Here is a 24,079-nt window from a genome sequence, read left to right on the forward strand (position 1 = left end):
GCAAATTTTTTAATGCGTCTTTAGGTCGGTAGCATTTTTGGTTCATTATCTTGTATAATAATTATACAAGACAAATGTTTTAAAGTCTCTAAATTCTACTAAATAAATACATTGTTAATACTTGTTTTATTTATTTATTTCATATGAGGATAATAATTACATGATTAGTAAGTTAATTAAGGTCGAATTATTTACGTGAACCGAAAGATATGTTGATCAACACGTATTTGCAACGTGAATTTCCCGAAACATTTTATTGGTATTTAAGGTGAATAACACGTCTATTGAAGACGAGTTATTCACGTAATTTAAAGACGTATTTTCAATGTGACATTCCAACCAAATTTTCACGTGAAATTCACGTAAGCAATTTACGTATATTGGTGACAAATGTACCAGAAATTCACGTAATTAACACGTCGGTCTGTTTGCTGGGCAATAATTTTCCTTTTTAATCTTTTGACTTCTACTACTGTAAATTTACAGTGGTAGTCATAGGCTTTAATTTTATTTTTTAACTCCTCATCTGAAATGTCTCTATCAATATCCCTTAAAATACCCTGACGATGAATCATAAATTTAGGTACATAAGCCTCAAGTTTATTTTCAGTAAACCTTTTTGATTTATTTTGATCTACTAAAAAATTGGCCCATTTTGACTCTCCAAAAACTACTTTTACTCGATGTTTTCCTGCCAAATCAATTCTTTTTATCTTATTATCCAGTTCCGGCCAATTTTTTAATATTATATCACCAACCCTAATCGCATTTAAACGTAAATCACTTTTATTTTCAATTATTACTTCAAAAGGACCTGTGTCAGTTTGTAAATATTTATAGGTAGTTCTAATGTCATTTGTATTTATTTGGGACGAGTTTGACGAAATATGAAGTTGATTTTTACTTACGTTTGAGCTGCTATTGACATTTTTATTAATATTATCGATACCTGAAACCGCTGTTATTTCCATATTATTATTCTGTTCTTCTCTAAACTTGTAAAATTCGTCCTCTCCGGGATCGGGAGATAATAAAATACTAATTCACGAAAAGGATGTCAAAAAGAGATGGAGAAAGTATTTTGATAGTTTATTAAATGAAGAATTTGACAGACAGCCTGTGGAGTTAACGGAGACAGTAACAGCAATGGTTACCAGAATAACAAACGAGGAAATGGGCCAAGCGCTTCAAAAATAAAGAAAGGAAAATCAGTCATCAGTCGGACCAGATGATATTCCTGGGGAAGTATGGGGAAATATCCGATAATCAATTTGGCTTTATGCAGGGCAGATCAACAACATATGCAATTTTCATTGTAAGGCAACTGATGGAAAAATACAGGAATAAAGAGACCAACGCTCATATGGTATTCATTGATCTTGAGAAAGCATATGATAGAGTTCCTCGAGAGATTCTGTGGTGGGCACTCAATAAGAAAGGAGTCCCTGGCGAATATGTAAAGATTGTGAGAGATATGTATGAGGGAGTAACGACTAGTGTTAGAACAGGTGTGGGAGAGACTGATAAATTTCAGGTGAAAGTAGGATTGCACCAAGGCTCGGTGCTTAGTCCTTATTTATTCTCATTAGTTTTGGACCAGATAACAGCGAAACTACAGGGTAGTATTCCATATGGTGCCTAATGTATGCTGATGATGTAGTGTTAATAGGAAATACTGAAGGAGACAAGCTCTGGGGGGAAAAGGTTTAAAACTTAGTAGGAAAAAACAGAGTATAGTATTTTTACTACAAAAACGTTATTACGTAGGTCAAAATTTTTGACGTAAGAGAACTGTCAAAACATTAGAATGTGACTTTTCATTATTGCTATGTTTATTATAAATACGGCAACAATGAAAAGTCACATTCTAATGTTTTGACAGTTCTCTTACGTCAAAAATTTTGACCTACGTAATAACGTTTTTGTAGTAAAAATACTATATTTGGAATGTTCATTTCAAGATGGAGTTACTACAAATAAAATGGTATCTTTGGATGGTGAAACGATTGTGAAAAGCAATAGTTTTAAGTACCTAGGATCGGTATTACAGAGTAATGGAGAAATATATGGATATGCATGCAGTAGAATTAGGGCTGGATGGATGAAGTGGAAAGAAGCGAGTGGTGTGTTGTGTGACAGAAAAATTCCAATGAAGCTGAAGGGAAAATTCTATCAAACAGCCATAAGACCGGCTATGATGCACGGAACTGAATGTTGGGCAGTGAAAAAGAAAGAGGAACAACGAATGCATGTGGCGGAAATGAGAATGCTTAGATGGATGAGTGGAGTGACAAAGAAGGATAAAATTAGAAATGAGTATATTGGGGGAAGTCTAGGTGTGGCACCAATTGATGCCAAAATGAGAGAGCATAGGTTAAGATGGTTTGGTCATGTTCAACGTCGAGACGTTAATCACCCAATACGAAGAATAGCTGAAGTGCAGATTCCTGAAAGGAGTAGGAGAGGAAGACCAAAGAAGACCTAGGGGGAGACGATAAGGCAGGACATGTTGGTAAAGGGGATTAACATTGATATGACCCAAGATAGAATTGTGTGGAGAAATGCAGTTAGGGAAGCCGGCCCCGCATAGGGATAAGGCAAAGAGAATGATGATGACAATAATTATTAAAATGTTAAAAAAAATCAAGTGTCCTCTGCTGTTAATTTGACAGTATCCTGATCGATGGTATAATGCGTCTATTACATTTCTTCCATGTTTCTCGAGAAATTATTATGGATTCATCGATAATTCGTTGCCTTACCTCTGCAACACTTGCTATTTTAGTTTTATAAATTCTACTTTTGAAGTATCCCCAATAATAGTTATTTATGAAACAGTTCGTGAAGTATGCTTTTTGCGAACGCACGCGATGTTTAGATGTATACATCGCGTAAGTTCGCAAAAAGTACTTCACGCACAGTTTCATACAATATTTTATCTACGATAAACTAATAAAAAAACTGTAATGCTTCGTCACTGGAATTCATTTCCATTCTACAATTTTTAGAACTTTGGCATTTAAAAATTCTAACTTCTTTCAAACCACAAAACTGTCAAAACTTTTGTTGTAATTTATTGCTCACATGTCATCACCATGACAACGCGAAAATTAAGGATATTTGATCATATGAAAGTGTGCCAAACACAGTGCGAAAAGTAAATCCCATTTAAGGGGGGGGGGGGGGGGGGTATGGTTTGAAATCAACATATCAAGCACATTTTTGTGAATTTTTTTCGAAGCTATGGTACAATTATTTTGGCGACAAATTTTGACACGCAGCTCACAAAAAAATGGATTTTGCGGTGGACATCAGAACTCATCACTAGATCATACGAAACAAAAAATTCAAAAAGATTTAATTAGCTTATGAGTTTCACGAGATCACAACGTCCAGGTTTTTTATTTTTATGATTTTTGAATTTTCGGTATCACTCAGAAATCAAAAAAAAAAATGAAATTTTTGGTAGACATTTTGTGAAAATCAACAGATTTATTATTGTTGAACAAAAAATAAGCAAAAAAAATGTCTCAAGAAAATCTGTGCAAAATATCAGGTAGATCGGCCGAGTAGTTTTTCAGTTACAATGTCCACCGCATTTGAAAAAGCAGTTTTGAGAAAAATGCGTTTAAAGTTTTGACAACTGCATCTTCATCTTCTTATTTGTCTGCCAAATCGTAAAGTGATTTACATTGAAATATGTTTTTTGAATCGCGGAGTAATCTGCAAAAGAGAAGGTGAACAGTTGTTTAACGTGATTAATTATTTATATGGGAAATAAGCCACAATTAAAATGAAAAAAATGAAAAAAATAATTTTATTAACGTTTCGACGCCCAAATCGGGTGCCGTTGTCAAAATACAAAATATTACTAATAAACAAAAGTGTTGTTGCTAAGCAAAAAAATTCTTCTAATAATTTATTTAATCTCACTCATTTATATTGGCAATTCGGACATATATTATACATTTTAAAGTAGAAGACTTTAAAATGATATTGCCAGTATTTATGAGTTGCGTTCCTGGGACGACTTACTGAAAGATAGTTCATTCGATTACATGAAATTAACCCCAACTCAAGAATATCCGTCATAAAAAATTATAGCATGTGATATGTCTTTAAAAAGACAACCAAATGCAACGACAGTAAAATTCTCGAGTTAGAGACTTCATAGTAAATCACAAGGGAAAACCAGGAAAAACCCTGTGATACTATCCCGACATCGTAAGTATTTGGTCTTACATTAATTTACTCTCAAAAAATAATACCAAATTCTGACTTGTAACATGTTTAAATTATAAATAATATTAATAATACTAGATATATATACTACTAAAATATAAAATATGTACTAGCTCGATATTATTGACTTATTAATCTTGGTATTTTCTTTCTATTGACTTCCTCTTTCAGAATGGGTAACCACATCCTACTGCATTCTACCGAGGAATTTGCGACACAATTGGTTTCATTTAGCATAATTAGAGCCGCTTCTTTGATTTTTCTCTTTTTGCTATCTGATTCTTTCAGGACTATACTTGAATCTCTCCACTGAACTCTATGTTCATTATCCCATGCGTGTTGACATATTTGAGATCTCTCAAATTCTCTATTTTTAATATAAGATTGATGTTCACTTATTCTAACGTCTAATGGTCTTGATGTCTCACCTAAATAAAATTGTTCGCATTCACAAGGTATTTTATAAATGCAATTCTTTGTTCTTTCTTGATCATTGTTAGGTTTAGTTTTAGATAGAATAGATCTCAATGTGTTTGTTGTTTTGAATGTTGTTGAAATGTTGAATTTATTTCCTATTGTTTTAAGTTTCTCGGATAGTCCTTTTATGTATGGTATTGATATTTTCCTCGTATTATTTCTGGTGAATGTTGTAGGATCCCGTTCTAAGTTGTTCTGTTCCATTCGATCCAATCTTGACAATTCCTTATTTATAAACGATAAAGGATAATCATTTTTTAATAAAACAGATGTTAACAATTGTTTTTCTGCTAAAAAGGAATTTTCGTTAGAACAAGTAATTTTGGCTCTATCATATAAGGATTTAATGATTCCCTTTTTAACGTTGATGTTGTGATTTGACTTGTAATTGAGATATCTGTTGGTGTGTGTTGGTTTTCTATACACTTGAGTCTCATATCCAATATCCTTCTTTGAGATCAAAACATCGAGGAAAGGTAGGCTGTTATTGTATTCCTTTTCCATTGTAAATTTTATTGTCTCTTCTTGATCGTTTATAATATTCAGGAACGTATCCAACAATTCTGATCTATGAGGCCATATTGAAAACACATCATCTACATATCTCCACCATACTGTGGGTTTTAAATTTTGTTTAGAAATAATATTAGTTTCGAAATCCTCCATAAATATATTAGCCAATAATGGAGATAAAGAAGAGCCCATTGCTAGACCAAAATTTTGTTTATAGAATTCATTGTTTAGTTGAAAATAGGTATTATGGGTACATAATGTCAATAACTCCATTATAGCTGATACATTTAGTCTTGTCCTAGTTGCCAATGTATTATCATTCTCTAATTTCGTTTTGATTATGTTTAAAGTTTTATCTAATGGTACAGCCGGTTCCTAAAAAAACTGATACGACTCTTAGTAAGATCTGGGCCCGGATTACGTACACTCGATACGCATCGTATCCGCCATGTTTTACTGTAGCGCCTTATGGGAAAACATGGCGGATACGATGCGTATCGAGTGTACGTAATCCGGGCCCTGATCATGTTGAGCAGTGTATTTGATTGATCTGACATTATATTTATTATGACATACAAATAATAAAATAAACAAACAACAAACAACTGATTACATATTATGTTAATTCATAAATTGTACTAATTATTAAGGTCTAAATGTTTATATTATTTTAAATCTATCTAAACTTTTATATTAACTATCTAAATGATAGGTTTTACATCAAATAGATCACATAATTATTGTAAACGTGGATTATACAACAAAACAAATTAATATTCAATTCAGCCCTGTAACTTATTAAAATAAATATTATAGAAGTTTTCTGGGACTTTCAGCCCTCGGTAATAATGTAGTCTTTCATTCTGAGTTTAAATTTTTCAAAAATATTTATTAGTTTTCTCAGGATTCGAAGAAAATGAATACAATTAAAATACATTGAGAATTTTGACATGCGTCACAATTTTGCATTAACTCAATGTAAAATTTTAAACTGTTAAATTCCAGCTTCCCTAATTATTTGACATCAAAAGACATTAGAAACTATTTGTAGAGGATTAAAATCTGTATTGAAAACAACTGTTAAAATTGGTCTACGTAATTAAACATATTCCAAAATTTTGTAAAAATGTAATACATTTCAGTTTTCAGCCCAAACTTAGGCCACACACAATGCAATAAAGTTCACATTTTTGAACTGTCAATATTTTTATTTTATCATCTATTGTTTAAAAACAATACAGTTGATAAGATACTCTCAGTTGCGGAGAAAGTATTAATAATAAACATTAATAATAAAGTCTAATAGCCGTGGAACGGAATAAGCTATCTGACAAATTTTAAGATTTGGCAGTGACATTGACAGTATGTAAATATTAAGTATTTATCCTTCAAAATACACTGCTCAATTTTCTACAAAATACGCTTCAAGAGTCGTATCAGTTTTTTTTGGAACCAGGTGTACATTTGTAAATAAACTGTTTATGTCAAAACTTACTAAAATATTATTTGGATTAAATTCAATAGTTGATAATTTATTTAAAAAATGTTTTGTATTTTTTATAAAAGTGTCATCATTATTAGCAAATGGTTTTAGAATGTTTAATAAGAATTTTGATAGTTCACTACAAGGAGAATTGATGGTACTACAAATGGGTCTAAGTGGTATGTTCGCTTTATGAATTTTCGGCACTCCATAAAAATGTGGTGTCTTACTGTAGTGAGGTGTCATTAATTTTCTTTGATAGTATGTTAGATCATTTTTAAATTTGAATAAAGTTCTATATATTTTGTTTTCCAGTGTCTTCGTTGGATCCTTCGTTAATTTGCTATAAGGTCCATTTGTAATTAGATCTGTAATTTTGTCCTCATATTGTATTTTATTCATTATTACAGTTGCATTGCCTTTATCCGCTGGTAGGATTGTTATGGAGTCATCATTTCTTAAAGTTTTTAAAGCTTTCATTTCCTCTTTGCTGATGTTCTGTTCAATTTGATTAGACTTTTCCAATTCAAGTTTACATAGTACCCTATATTGTTCTTTTTCATGAGTTGGTAGACACTGGGATATTTTCTCCACTGAGCTGATTATGTCTAATTTTGGAATAGATGGATGAGTAACAGCATAGTTTAAACCTTTTGACAATACCAAATTTTCCGTTGCATTTAAATGTCTATTTGATAGATTGACAACTGTCGCTAATATGTCATTATTTATATTTAGGTTATCAAAAGTATGTAAACTATTTTGTTCTAAAAGATTATTAAATTTATTTAAATGTATATTTCTTTGTTTCTGATATAAATTTTCATAAATTATGTGTAAACTAAAAATAATTCGATCAAAATCAGAATTTGATATCATTCCGAAAAGTAAATCTTCAATACTTACGATGTCTTGTTCGATAAAAAATAAATTTGACCTGTGAAATTGCAACCTTTCCCGGATCATCGACAAACTGGCTCTATGTAGAATATTTTGGAGTCTTCTGCTTGAGTATGCTGGCCGTAACCTCAAGCCCTTTGGTATTATGTTGTTATTTCTACATCTTCTTAAATATTGGCAATATCATTTTAAAGTCTTCTACTTTAAAATGTATAATATATGTCCGAATTGCCAATATAAATGAGTGAGATTAAATAAATTATTAGAAGAATTTTTTGCTTAGCAACAACACTTTTGTTTATTAGTAATATTTTGTATTTTGACAACGGCACCCGATTTGGGCGTCGAAACGTTAATAAAATTATTTTTTTCATTTTTTTCATTTTAATTGTGGCTATTTCCCATATAAATAATTAATCATAAAAAAATGCCACAAGGAAATAGTTGTTTAACGTTTCTCACTACGCTCAAGCGGCAAAGCCAGTCGAAGGTAGAGATATTCAACACGCTATATCTCTGGTAATTTTACTCCGATTATTTTGAAATTTTCCGAGAGTATTCTAGAAAGTGTGCACTTTTATTTGAAATAATAATAAAAAAATTAAATATTTTAACCATACCCCCCCCCCTTAAAATACATTGTTACTTGACGCACATTTTAAATTCTTCACGCACTGCTATCTATAATGACAGTTTTCACCAACTAAAAACTTATACATAATATGAGGTAGCGTAGACAAAAATAATTTTTATTATTCAAATCGAGTGAACGAGGAAGGCATTCAATACTATATAATCTACCAATCTGTCGTCCCGTTATGGTACCAATTAATCGAGTATCCACTATCTTACACCATACATTTTTTTGGTTGTGAAGTATGGATTTCACATATCCGGCGTGGATTTACCCCAATCCGATATCTTAAATTTTGGCGATGTACATTCCCACACATTGTAAATATTGCTTCGACGAAAATAAATACCTTGTTAAGGCCATTGGTACATAGTTCGCAAATATTTTACGGCTATCTCTACTTTTTCTGTCTTTACACGGCAAATTGCGTGTAGTGAAATTCACACTGGTATGGATATGTAAACATTACTAGAATGTCATTCTACTTGAAAATGTCGTCATTAACTTAAAGAGATTGCTTTTGAATGTTTTTGGATAACTGTTATTTGTATAATTGCAAATTATTAATTCAGTTAATAAATGTGATAATTTTTTCACTATGTATTCAGTGATTGTAATAATTTATATGTACAACAAAAACTAATATTCAATCGAGAAAAGAGGAAAAGTGTTAAAGTGATTTTTTAATTTTATATTGTTACTATGGAACGCTTACAATTTTGAACATATTTAACAACAAAATACTTGGATCACAGAATATATTATCCTACCGATGTATTATCTGCTTGGATCTTCCACAAATAATACACAATAAATAACTTTTTATTAAGTTCACGTCTTAAATCAATTATTTTTATCAAATACACTATATAGGTATCGATATTATTTAATCACCAACTTAAAATATTCCTGATGCCATGCCAAATATTTAAAATTGTCACTGTCTGACTGACAATATGCTGACAATATTCTATTCGACTGAGTGCGTTGTAAGACAAAGATCCCTAATAACACAAAACATTCCATGAATGTTCCTAGAATGTACACACAGGACATTGAAAACATTCCTGGAATGTCCCCAAATGCACACGAATGTCCCTGGAAAGTACCAGGAAAGTGCTGTGTCAGCATTTTAAATATTCTTAGAATGTTCTGTTGGAACATTCCATGAATGTCTACGAATGTTCTTTGGACATTCACAGTCTATTTTTTAGACTGAATGTCTTGTTGGAACATTCCATGAATGTTCTTTGGACATTCACAGTATATTTTTAGACTGAATGTCTTGTTAGAACATTCCATGAATGTCTACGAACGTTCTTTGAACATTCACAGTATATTTTTTAGACATTCACTGAAATATATCGTCAGTAATGTGACAATACCTCATATGTTTTTTCATGAGGTTTGCAGGAGACGAAAAACATTTTTTAAGGTCACTTTCTGGTTTCGTACGTATTCTGACTTTTTTTGTAGTAAATAGATAGTTGAATTTACTGCAAAACAAGTCAAAAAATATATGAAAACAGGAGGTGGCCGAAACAAGTTTTTAGTCTATCTTACAAATCTCTTGAAAAAAACAGATAGGAGGTACTGTCACATCACTGACGATATATGGCCATACCAAATAATACATCCTTGATAAATATAAACATTTTTATTGCAAAAAATCTTTACATACATTTTTTAATGTAATTTGCTGACATTCCTAAATATTATAAAAAAATGTGTCACATTTGCTTTGTAAACCTTTCTTTTGCTTTTCGTAGCCACATATTCCGTTTCCTTTCTGGTTTTTTGTAGACCACTTCTCTCAGCTGATTCTAAAAGAAAATAAAATAAAAGGTAATTTTTCTATCCTTTACAATTAACAATCAGAAGAAATATTATTTACAGGTAATAATATGCATAAATAATAATAATAAAAAAATAAATATTAAATAATATTTAAATAAATAATAAATAATATTTAATAAATAAAATAATAATAATGAACATTTTGTATTTTGACAACGACATCCGATGTGGAAGTAGAAACCTTAATAAAATTATTTTTTCAAGTAAATTGTGGCTTATTTCCCCATTAGAATAATTAATTACAAAAAAGCCACAAAGAAATAGATTTTTCACAAACAAATAAGTATTTAGTATTCATTATATTTATTGTTTTTATTATTTACTTTAATGTCCTACTGGTACATTATTTGACAAATAATGACATTTCGAAGTCTGTTAAGTACGATATAACGCCCTTGGGCATTAAATTTAAATAACGACTTAGATACTGTCAAGTTGACAAATATCAATTACGTTACTACTGTTACTGGTAAATGTACTTATTTAAAAACTAATCAATTCAAAATTCATTCAAATTTTTCGCATATAAAGAATAATTTAGTCAGGCATTAAACGTTGAAGGCACCACAGGTATTATAATAATAACGCTTTCGGTCAACGTATATCCCTATAATACCCTTGGTACCTTAATAACTGTAACATAAGATTATACCTTAATTCTTGTTTTCGATTTCTGATGTTTTTATTTATTTACATTGAATATTAATCTGTTTTGTTGTATAATCTACTTCGCAATAATTATGCGATATATTTGACTTAAAATGAATTCAAAAATTTTTTGTAGTTGGGCAACAATGTCAACTTAGATCTCCGATGTAGATAATGAATTACAACAGTATCTATATTGTACGGACTGTATTATTAATTAGGTTATGCATATACCTGTGTGACATAAGCTATTGGAACAGCACAGTCTCTCAAACGAACAGATGAAAGTGAAGTTCTGTCAATATCTTTTTCTAAAAAGTGTTTTGAACATACTCCTCTATTAACAAATCTGATCTATACTTCATGTCTTCTTCGCAGGATCTTCTGGAAAGCTAAAAATACAAAATATATGCATTACTAAGCATTATTAACAAATTTTAGTTTTAAATAAAAAATATGATTAATGAACTCACAAAATTATTATAAAACAGCTTAGAAATTGTTTATTAGTATAGTCGGTTCCCCAAACTCAGACACAACTGGCTAGTGATTTTAGTAGGTATTTTTTTTTTGTTTTTGGCCAATTTTGCCAAAATTACAGTAATTAGTACTGAGACTGAGTTTAGCAAATCGACTATAATATTCTGTGTATTCATTAGTTGGTACTGCATATTATAGTGTGTGGTCTACCATCCTATTTATAAACGCATACACTAGCAAAAACGCAAAAAGAATTATTTTAGTTTTACAAATCCTTTTGTTATTACCTATCTCTATTTACTATTTTAGTTAGGAATAAGCGAAGTTTGTGGCTTATTCACAATTATTATTAAAATAATAAATGGATATGACCAATTATTAACTTATAAAATAAAATAATAATTCTTCTGATTTATGCCTTTTATTCACTTTGTTATATCTACGTTACTTAAAAGATTTTTTATGAATAGTATAATTAGGGTATTAATAGTATTAATTTATTTTCTGAAATACAGGGCATGCTTTCGTTTACATATTTGCATACTAACCTTTTAATAGGGCTTTTCATTCACAGTCATTTGTTTTGAGCTTCTGTCATAATTGAAACGTTATTCCTGCAGATTTTTTTATCTACATTTGTTTCTGCTACTCCAACTGCGTTAAAAACAGGACACCATTTTATGCACTATGTTAATAATACTATTAAAGCTATTATAAAAGTATCCGAATTAAAAAAATATTCTTAAAAAGCACAAATAATACAAACAACTAAAAACAATCCACGGCAAAACAAGGTGGCCAAGATGAAGATGCCAAGATGGCCGAAGCGAGGTCGTTGGTTGGTCGTTTTTAGTCACGTGATGCCCTCTCAAGCGCCATGCACAAACATATATGCACGGCGAATTTGAAAATGAACGCAAAAGAAATAAATATAAATGCCTCTCTTGGGTTTTGCATAAGTTATAAGTATTTTTTTTATTAACAAAATCGCATTCCAAATTGAATATTCGCGAACAATAATTTTTATTACATTTGTATGTTTATAATCTTGGGAAACTCTTTAAATTTGACATATTATTGCACTGTAGGCCTAAAATGTCACTTAGTTTGTCTGGTATGTTATAAGTAATGTTGTATCTCTTACACGTATGTATTATTTCGCAACTTAAAATATAGGAACATTGGTAGTATGTTCACAGAATGTCTTATGGTAACATTCCAGGAATAATTTAAACATATGTTCACCGAATGTTCCCTAAATGTCCAGGACATTCAAATATTGATAGAACTTTGGTAGTACATTCCTGGAATGTTGTGTGTTGTTAGGGATAGATTTGGAAAATATTACCACGGACATTGTGTTCATTTGTTTTGAATCCTGAAAAAACCAATAAATATTTTTGAAAAATTTAAAGGCAGAATGAAAGACAAAATTATTACCGAGGACCGAAAGTCCCTTAGAATAAATAAAAAGTTTCTTTTGAATGAGATATTTGAAATTCAAAATCGCACTACATTTTCTCTTAGTTTTTCACCCCTGTAAGTTATTAAAATAAACATTATAGAAGTTTTCAGGGACTTTCGGCCCTCGGCAATACTGCCCTGCTTAATAAAAACGTCCGATCTACAATTTTCGTTTTTTCGTGATAAGGTTAATAGGACGTTTATTCTAAGCACAACGGCCATTAGTTGTAGAAAGGACAAACAAATTTACGCCTTTGTACGATTTGAGATGGCAGAAAAGGACTTTCTGACTAAGCAATAAGATGCTAAATGTCTAATAGTAGTGGATTTATAACCTTATCACGAAAATTGTAGATCGGACGTTTTTACTAAGCAGGGCAGAATAACGTAATCTTTCATTCTACGTTAAAATTTTTCAAAAATACTAATTAGTTTTCTCAGGATTCGAAAAACATGAATCCCCATTTGAATAGCATTACAGCCGAAAATACGTACCCATCACATTAACGAAGTTCTCATCAGTTACAATTTTATTCATCATTACCTATCTAAATTGTAATCCACGATCTTAGTCACTTTCAATTAATTTTTGCAACAACTGGATTTTGTAGGGTCTAAATGGATTCTTATGTAAAACAATCAAGACTGAAGAATGACCTAACATCATGTAATTATGCAGCTCTTTGTCAGGATGTATGTGGATCTTCAACTAAACTCTGCATTAAATCTAAAGTTTTATTGCATTTATAACGGTTTTTGGTATACTTGTTCGAATGCCACCTTCTCGTCCACTTTCCAATTTACAATTTTTTATACCGTCTTTTTTAGATAGTGAATCCTTGTATCCTTTTCTACGTGTCTTGATCCTATTATTTTCTTTAACTCTGTTCAGTGACCTCTTATTAAACACCATATTTCCTTTTGCAGACCATAAAAATCATGTTCCATTTCTTTCGAAAAACATTCCCAGTGATCATTTTTTATTCTTCTTATTAGTATATGTGTTTCATTCCTTTGTCATTGTCTTTAATTATCGTATGCCTCTTAGATTGGTTGACATATGTAATTCAGGTAAACTTTTTTCTATTATTACATTTTTCCTTCACTTCTATATAAAACCATGGTTCCTCGCCTTGGAAATTATTTATTTATATTTCTTTCACCAAGATCGTCTTTAGTTGAGACTGAGGTATGTAGATATTACAGACTTAATTTTTGCCTAACTTTTTGTTTTCCTCATGTTTTTGCTTCTTTCTGCCATTTTTTTGAAGAGGTATCTTGTGGAGTCATCCTGTCAGCTCTCGGTATTTATCTATGTGGTGTATTCTGGTGTTTTTGTTAACATGTAAATATGTTTTCATTCGGATATTTTATGTTTTGTGTCAGATTCGGACATAATGTGAGGGAAAATGTATTCTTAATAGGTAAGTATTTCGTTTATGCTGCAGAAGTCCGTCAGAAGGTCTTGTTTTCATTTATGATATTCTGATTCTATCGCTGTTTTATTCCTGAAACTATATCATTGCGAACACGAGCGTTACAATCACCCACAATAATTTATATGTTCGTCATGTGGATTCTTGTGTATTATTCTGAAGATATTCATAGAAATTTTTCCTTGTGGTGGTATCTCTGTTGTTTTTAGGTGTATAGTTTGCTAACAAATTCAGAGGTTTGACATCCAGTTTGATTTTTACACTAACTATTCTTTCATAGATATATTTACATTCTTGTACTTGGTGTAAAAAAGTGACTCCTTTGTCCCTGGCTCCTTTCACAACACCACTAAAACCAAGGAATACATTCGTTATTTCGTAAACAGGCTACTTTAAGGAAAAATCCTGAAACAGGTCGATTTTTATTTTTAAATTATGATATTTTGGCATAATATGCAAATAGCAAGTGACTGGTGGTAGCTGGTTTGAACATGAATACTGTTCTGTTTACTGGCAACAGCAAAATGTATTTTGAATGAAATAAATTACATACATTCTTCTTTTTTTGTCAATCAAATTAATTCAAAAATATTTTTGTATACATAATTATGTTAATGTTTATATTATTGAATAGACAATTGAATAAACTTTCAAATGAGCTAGCGCACGACCCCTACTCTTATTTAAAAATATCATCGATTGCGTCATCACGCCCAGATGGATGACGTCACTCTCATGATATACATATAATATATATCATATTATAATATAAACATTAACATAATTATTTATACAAAAATGTTTTTGAATTAATTTGATTGGCAAAAAAAGAAGAATGTATGTAATTTATTTCATTCAAAATACATTTTGCTGTTGCCAGTAAACAGAAAGAAATGTTTATTTCACAAGTAAACATTGCTTTTCACTTAAATTCATGTTCAAACCAGCTACCACCAGTCACTTGCTATTTGGAAGTTTGAACATTTAATTCAAGCGAAAAGCAATGTTTATTTGTGAAATAAACATTTTTTTTTAATTTCTAGCAGCACTAAAATGTATTTTGAATTAAATAAATTACATACATTCTTCCTTTCCTGGTCAATTAATTTAATTCAATTTGTTTGACCACCCTGTATAAATAATTATGTTAATGTTTGTATTACTGGATAGAGAATCGAATAACCTTTCAAATGAGCTAACATACGACCCCTAGTTTGACTTAAAGAAATATTGATTACGTCATTACTCCCACATGGATGACACTAGTACGATAAATATGCCAAAAAATCCCATTTTAAAAGTAAAAATTGGCCTGTTTCGGAATTTTTACTTAAAGTCGCCAGCTTACGAACTAGCAAATATTTATTCCTTTCATTTGTACCATACTGAATAATAAAATGCAAATTTCTTTTTGAATCACATGTTTATAAAATAAATAGTAAGAACATTAATAAATATTTTATTTCCATATAAAATATGTTGAGGTACAAGACTAAATTATAATTACAATATTCTCAAAATTAATAAAATAGGAATTCTAAAACGATCAATAAAAAATATTACCTACGAGTATTAGGTACAGATAAACTGATATATAAGGTACTGTCTAAATACTTATCTTCAGGTTTTGCCAGTTGTCATTTTATAACGATTTTCAACCGAAAAACGTGGAGAGCATTATGTATCTCTTTCAGTTGTATTTTCTTCAATATTACTAGTTGCTTCTTCATTTGCCATTACTTCTATTGAATCAGCATTTGGATCTTCACTTGTGAGTCTTTCGGTAATTACAGATACTTCCTCCCTATTTTCGATTCCATTATTTGGGCCATACGTGTCGTGGAGATTATTAGTTGCTTCTCCATTTGCCATAACTTCTATTGAATTAGCATTTGGCTCTTCACTTTCTAGTCTTTCTGTAATTGCAGATACTTCCTCCCTATTTTCGACTTCATTACTTGTGCCATAAGTTTCGTGGAGATTATCCAACCTATTACTGATTACAGTGCTTCTAATAGCAGTATTTGTTGTTTGTGTTACTAAGCTCTCAGCTTGGCTTTCTAGTCTTTTGAGTCTTGCTTCTTTTTTTGCTATCATTTCTTCAAATGCCTTTCTTGAATCATGTACTTTAGAAGATGATGTACTGGGCCTATCTAAGCTGTTAACTGTTTCTGTTTTGGAAGAATCTGAACTTGTTGTTTTGGATGCATCAGAACATTCATTGATTGGTGAAGAGGTTTCTTTTTCAATAACTTCAGTTTCTTCGCATTGTACTACACTTTGGACATTGTCATTATTTCCACTCTCGCATACGCTTCTTACTTCTGACAAATCATTATCGACAGTGTTTTCTAAGACGTCAGTTTGATTAGGCAAATTGTCTTCACTCAAGTCTTCAAGTTCTAAATCTTGATTTTCAGTATCTTCTCCAGTTTTCTGGGCGCACTCTGATACATCAGTTTCATATCCTGGTTCTTCGTCACTAAGTCCTTCTCTGTCATCACTATAACCACTTTCTGCGCTATTGTTTACGTCTTCTACTGTAGTATTTCTCCTGCTAGCGAACTCAGTCCTCAGCTGCTTCCACTGCAGCTCGGTGTTGGAGTTTTTTTCCCTGGCTTGTGCCCATTTTTCTCTACTATATTCCAATTCTTCTTTTAATTCGCTTAAAAGTTTTCTTTTTTGGGCAAGTTCGTATCTGAGGATTTTTTCTTGGGTGTGTAACATTTGATGTTGTTTCTGCAGCTTCCCAACCTAAAAAAAAAAATAATGTGAATGAAGTAAAACAATTAATTTCAAAAACATGTTTGAAAACATGGGGAGTGCATTTGATAGAAATAAACCAAAAAATTCAAAGAAGCACCGAACTGTGAACAAATAAAGATGAAATAGGCAAATAATAAGGACATGAGTATGGCAATCAACGAGGCAAATACTAGCAAAAAATATAAGGATAGAGAGGTCGACGGTTCAGATATGCTCTAAGAGCGGTTCCAGACCCGTCGGCTGGAGAAAGAGGGGGTGAATTTAGTCGGTAGGCGGCTCGTGATACAGATAGGACTGGCCGAATCCGACACACCTGGGATACCTTCCCAGAGGGTCTTGAGAAAATTCCCACCTCCAAAAAAACAAAAAGGGTAGAGAGGTGCAAATAAAAAGGATATAAATTAAGGGAAAACCAACTAATACTAGCCACGTGGAATGTTAGAAGTACTTAAAATGAAAATATGAGCGCGAAATAAACGAACCATCAGATCAGGAGATAGAGGAAATAGTAAAGCAGCTGAAAAATAACAAGAGTCCAGGAGAAAATAGTTTCACAGCAGAAGGTGGACCGCTATTACTCAAAGGACTAAACAACCTACTAAAACGAATTTAAAAAATGAGAAATTGCCGTAATTCTGAAAAAATTCATCCATAAACCCGATCCACAAAAAGAAAGACAAAAGTATATGCCAAAATTATAGATAAATTGCTCGCGGTGTGCAAGTACTTGGAAAGGGAAACGAGAAACGACCGTGCGCGAGTCGCGGAGAAATATTGCATCTATCTTAAATAATTCATATTGTCAATTGAAATTGTCAAATTGACGTATATTTCATACCTTCTGTCATTGACGCAGAAAAATTATATATTGCTCCATAATATTGATATGATATGCAATTATTATATAAAGGTAAATTTAATTAATTGTATTTTGCTTGCAGTACTGCATTTTAATAACTGATTTTATTTACTACATACAATTGTTTACGTTTGCTAAACATAACCTGCATCTTATTTTTTCTTCTTATTATTTTTTTGGACTATGGTCTTGACAATTATCCAGCAACCAGGACTAATATAATTGGCCAATATAATTAAAAGTGCGAATAAAAGTACAGAGCGTAGAAATAGAGGTCGCTTTGCCGAACTTGCACGGTCCCAATAGTCGGTTCGCTAAACTCAGACACAACTGGATAGTGATTTTAGTAAGTAATTTTGCCAATCTGCTAAAATTGGTAAAAAATAATTACTAAATAGTTAATAATCACTAAATAGTTAGTAATTTTGCCAATTTGCTAAAATTGGTAAAAAATAATTACTAAATAGTTAATAATCACTAAATAGTTAGTAGTTTTGCCAATTTTGGCAAAATTTGCCAAAAACAAAAAAAAATATCAACTAAAATCACTAGCCAGTTGTGTCTGAGTTTAGTGAACCGACTATAATACGAAACAAAGTATGAACCTGACCCAATAGGTAAATATCAGAGAGTGTTTAGAAGAGACAAATCTACAACTGACCAGCTTTTTACGATGAAACAAATACTACACGTCAGACATGAACATAATCTAGGTTTTCACATTCTGTTTATAGACTTTAAGCAGGCATACGACTTACCCACATAACAATTTCATGTTCTTAGTAGATTCATAGAACATACTTTTCAGAAAAAGTATATACTTAGAATGTGCGTAATTACCATTGCGAATCTGCAAAGCACATACTGAGTATATACTACATTACAGTACTTAAACGTTCTATGTATATACTTAGAATGTACTACCGCACTTCTTTTCAGTAAATACGAAGAATATACTTTTTAGAACATTCCAAGGACGTGCTATAAACCTTCTATTTATATACTTAGAACGTACTACCGCACATCTTTTTAGTTTATACTAAGAACGTACTTTTTAGAATATTCCAAGGAAGTGCTATAGACCTTCTATTTATATACTTGGAACGTACTACTGCACATCTTTGTATTAAAAGAATATATTTTTAAGGATATTCTAAGAAAGTGCTATCAAGTGCTATATTGCTCAGAAGTATGTTTTCAGCATCACCTAATCTCATCTTAGGTTCTACTGGTTCTACCAAATACCTATTATATTTTTATATTTACATATTTTAATGGCAAATGAGAATGTAGTTAGTACCTTCATTCTGCAATATTACTTAAAATAAGTATGTACATATTTATAAATTTTAGTTATCTATATAAACAATTATATTATAATATTTAGCTAAACTAAACTATGTATGAATAACTAAAATTTATATACTTATATGTACTTACTTATATGTATTTATTAAATAATATTGAGTTACCAAAATAGATTATACCTATTTTGAAGCACCGCAAACAAAATAAAGGAGATTATGTATGTTCTTTAGTCCCAGTAATTTATCATTAGTCTTCATCCTTAATACTGCATAGATACAATAATGTCTATTTTCGATTTAATATTTTACCGTTGTTCAGGTAAGAAATGGTCACGGGGATACGGGGATGGGGGATATGTATTGTGGAATAACAAGATAATCGGTGCACCGGTGGTTTAGTGTTGCCAAACGGAGAGAAATTTCCCTTTTTGCGGGAATTTTCAACATAAAAGGTGATAAAGGGAAAAGTTAACTCAAAAGGGAATTTTTGTTCTGATCCAAATTGTAAGATATTAAAAAAAATCAAAATATTTGAAAATAATTAAACATATCTTCTCAGATTTTGTAAACAGGAGGAAATTTTTTTATAAAAGTGGTAATTTTTAAGGTTGACGGAAAAAGCTTACTCGACGATTGGCAACACCAAAGCCGTGGGTTTTGGCCATAGATAAGGGGGTGGTTTGGCATGCTTTGGTTCTGGAATGGCCCGTATTGAATTGAATGTATTTACCTAAATTCAAATTCCAACGATGTAAATAAACTCGAAATGGTAAAGTTATTTCAATTATTGAAAACGAATTTTTAATAATAAACGTTAATACAATTAATGTTTAAACTTTTTTACCATACAACAATTTTGAAATGAAATTCGTCCAATACTACCTACATACATACATTTTATTAATTATTCTAAAATATAACGAAGTTGATAATCTATAAGGCTAATATTATTCATACTTCCTATACATACATATTATTTTTAAGATATTTTAAAAGTATCTACTTATAGGTATGTGTTAAGAATGTACTTATAAGTATGTGCTAAGAATATTCGATACAGGTATATTCTAAGAATAGTATCTACTTATAAGTATGTGCTAAGAATATTCGATAAATTTATATACTAAGAATAAACTTTTACGAATATTCCGAGTTACTACGTACACGAATGTACTCAGTATATTCGGTACGAAAATATACTTTAAAGTATATGCAAAAAACATGAAATTTAGAATGTTTTTTAAGGTACATGCTATGCTTGTACTACGCATATACTAAAAAGAATATACTCCGACGAATGTTGGTAGTATATGCTTAGAACATGATACGAACATCATTGTTATGTGGGATAATTGACAGAGAAAAACTATACGAAGTGTTAACTCTATTAAAAGTACCAACCAAACCTATTAATTTGAAATTGACTGACCTGAAACTGAAAATGACCCCAAAAGAAACAATGACCTAAAGTGATCCTGGAAGGAAGTATATGAGACTCTTCAAGGAAGGAAAACATTCAGACAAGGAGATCCACTGTCCACAACTTTATTTAACCTTATCCTAGAAGTTATCCTATGACAAGGACAAGGTGGTGTAGAGACCTATGTTATAATATACTACAAGAGACAACAAGTTATCGCTTTTGTAGACGACATAGCATTGGTTCTAAGATAAAAATAAGAACTAATAAGAATTTAAGACAACAAAAATAATATTAAAAAACTAAAACAAAAAGAAGAGATGGTTTAGATTTGATTACAGTACAGAGCCTCTACTATGTGCTTATACGTATTTCGAAATAACCGTTTCCTCATCGGAGCACCTGGGTAGAGGCACTGAACTGCAATCAAATCCTTTCATCCTTTCGGGGTAATTATCAGTAGTAATTGCACAAGAGCTCTGAAATTCTATATTAATTTCAGAGGTCGAGTGCAATTTGTTGCGATTATTTCATGAATAAAACTGTTCAAAACCAAAATTTTATTGTAATTTATTTATGTAAGTACCATTAAACATACAGTTTTTATAAATATTTGACGATTGAAAGTCATCACTTTTATAATTTTTAAAACATTAATTGTCATTAATGTCACTGAATGTATTTTTTCGTAGCAACGAAGGGCATCTGACGTAATATACTTAACGACGGGAGATTATCAAAAATTATCGATTTAATTCAGATTTCTGTAGCTTTCTATTGGTCAGAATCTCCTATGAATGAAATAATCAGTAGTAATTGCACAAGAGCTCTAAAATTCTATATTAATTTTAGAGTTCAAGTGCAATTTGTTGCGATTATTTCATGAATAAAACTGTTCAAAACCAAAATTTTATTGTAATTTGAGGCGCTCAGAGCAACAGTGGCCTAACCCACATTCTACATTTTTACCAAAACGCTTTTATTACATTAAAGTTATCCCTTATTAAGGTATTTTCAGATACAGTGTAGGACAAGCAATGGATGCTTGAGCTACTCTACACTTGAAAATACCCAAGCCATGCATAACTTTAATGTAATAAAAGCGTTTTGGTAAAATTGTGGGATGTGGGTTAGGCCACTGTTGCTCTGAGCGCCTCATTTATTTATGTAAGTACAAATTAGTACAATTAAACACAAAGTTTTTATAAATATTTGACGATTGAAAGTCATCACTTTTATAATTTTTAAAACATTAATTGTCATTAATGTCACTGAATGTATTTTTTCGTACCAACGATAAGGGCATCTGACTTAATATACTTAACGACGGGCAATTATCAAAAATTATCAATTTAATTCAGATTTATGTAGCTTTCTACTGGTCAGAATCTCCTATGAATGAAATAATCAAAATAATTACCAAACATGCTACTAGCACCATCTATGAATCGAAAATCAAATAAGTCAGGACATAAAATTCGAAATTATTTATCCTCTGAGCTTTTTAAGTTGGAAAATTAAAGCATAACAGAGTGGCGAAATACTCGACATGGGAAACCTAAAATTGCATTTTACGTCCTGTCATTCACCGTGAGAATAATTTTAGCGAATTATTTCCTTTAATATCCACAAAAGGATGCAGGTGCTCCGATGAGGAAACGGTTATTCCGAAATACGTATAAGCACATAGTAGAGGCTCTCTGTACTGTAATAAAATCTAAACCATCTTTTCTTTTTGTTTTAGTTTATACTTTATTCACTTTTGTGGATATTAAAGGAAATAATTCGCTAAAATTATTATCACGGTGAATGACAGGACGTGAAATGCAATTTTAGATTTCCCTTGTCGAGTATTTCGCCACTCTGTTATGCTTTATTTTTCCAAGTTAAAAAGCTCAGAGGATAAATAATTTGGAATTTTATTTAAATGAAAATGATCACTGGGAACGTTTTTCGAAAGAAATGGAACATGATTTTTATGGTCTCCAAAAGGAAATATTAAATATGGCGCTTTATAAGAGGTCAAAGAACGAAGGTAAAGGAACTAATAGAACCAAAACACATAGAGAAGAATACATGGATTGACTATCTAAACAAGCTCTATGCAGAGGAAGAACAAATGATGCTAGAACCGGAAACACCCGAAATTACCACAAATGAGGATGTTAATATAAGTGCACAGGTAGTACGAAAAACACTCGAAAAGCTGAAGAACAGAAAAGCTGCAGGTAAGGATGGAATACCAAACGAATTACTGAAATATTGTGGAGCAGCAATGAGAGAACAATTAACAACATTAACTAACAAAATCATAAAACACAATAAAATACCGGAAGAATGGAGAACGAGCGAACTAATTCTACTATTCAAAAAAGGAGATTAAAAGCAGCCAGAAAACTACAGAGGTATCAACTTGTTAAATACTACCCTAAAACTTACAACTAAAATCTTACAAGACGTAATAAATCAGATGATAAGTTTAGCAGATGAACAACAGGGTTTTCGTACTGGAAGATCGTGTACAGATCATACAGATGCAATATTCGTCATAAAGCAAATTACTGAGAAATCACTAGAATATAATAGACCAGCATTTCTATGTCTGATTGACTTAAAGAAAGCATTTGACAGAGTAAGACTCACAGATGTAATCCATCTTCTGTATAATAGAGAAGTCCCTCTAGATATCATAAAAACTATTGAGAACATCTACCAAAACAACAAAATGGAAGTCAGAATAGATGGACAACTTACAGAACCTATAGATTTAGGCAGCGGAATAAGACAGGGAGACTCATTGAGTCCTATGCTTTTCAATTTAATCATGGATAAAATCATCAAAAACGTCAACAAAGGAAGAGGATATAGAATGGGAAACAAAGAAGTAAAAATACTCTGCTACGCAGACGACGCAATTTTGATAGCCCAAGATGAAGATAGTCTGCAAATATTAGTCCACAGATTTATCATAAGAGCAAAATAATTCAATATCACAATTTCATCTCAGAAAACCAAAACAATAGTAATCAGTAAAGAACCAATCAGATGCAAAATAGAAATTGATGGTATCAGTATTGAACAAGTAATGGAAGTAAAATACCTTGGAATTACATTGTCAAGTTACGGAGATCTTGACAAAGAAGTGAGAAATCAAGTACAAAAAGCAAATAGATTGGTAGGATGCCTTAATAACACTATATGGCGAAACCGACATATTAACACTGAGGTGAAGTCAAGAATTTATAAAGCCAGTGTAAGACCAGTAATGACATATGCATCAGAAACAAGACCCGATACAGCCACAACACAAAGACTACTGGAAACGGCAGAGATAAGAGTACTGAGAAGAATTACAGGAAATACACTGAGAGATCGAAAGAGGAGCGAAGATATTAGAAGGCAATGTAACGTACAGTGTATAAACGAATGGACACTAAATAGAAAAAAAAAAAAAAAGAATGGAACAACCACATAACCAGAATGGGGGAGACACGTGTGGTGAAAATAGCACGAGATAAATCACCAATCGGCAGAAGAAGTATCGGCCGACGGCGCAAAAATGGAGTGACAACCTTCCATAGAGGTATTAATCC

At 31.3% G+C, this 24,079-nt stretch overlaps 1 protein-coding gene and 1 long non-coding RNA gene across 2 annotated transcripts in view; both read right to left on the reverse strand.

Annotated features, from left to right (window-relative positions):
- Nucleotides 1–9,229: 9,229 nt before the first annotated feature.
- Nucleotides 9,230–12,561, reverse strand: LOC126892025 (uncharacterized). The gene is made up of 3 exons (XR_007700656.1): nucleotides 11,783–12,561; nucleotides 10,989–11,146; nucleotides 9,230–10,072 (listed from the first exon to the last, which is right to left on the reverse strand). It is a non-coding gene; the product is annotated as an uncharacterized LOC126892025 (long non-coding RNA).
- Nucleotides 12,562–15,577: 3,016 nt separating this feature from the next.
- Nucleotides 15,578–24,079, reverse strand: part of LOC126892012 (uncharacterized) — a 74,141-nt gene continuing 65,639 nt past the window's right edge. Inside the window, exon 7 of the mRNA XM_050661421.1 lies at nucleotides 15,578–16,888. Coding sequence (XP_050517378.1) covers nucleotides 15,812–16,888 — 1,077 coding nt within the window. The 3' untranslated portion in view covers nucleotides 15,578–15,811. The remainder of the gene's footprint in view (nucleotides 16,889–24,079) is intronic.

This window comes from Diabrotica virgifera, chromosome 9 (assembly GCF_917563875.1).
Source record: "Diabrotica virgifera virgifera chromosome 9, PGI_DIABVI_V3a".
Taxonomy (NCBI): Eukaryota; Metazoa; Arthropoda; class Insecta; order Coleoptera; family Chrysomelidae; genus Diabrotica; species Diabrotica virgifera.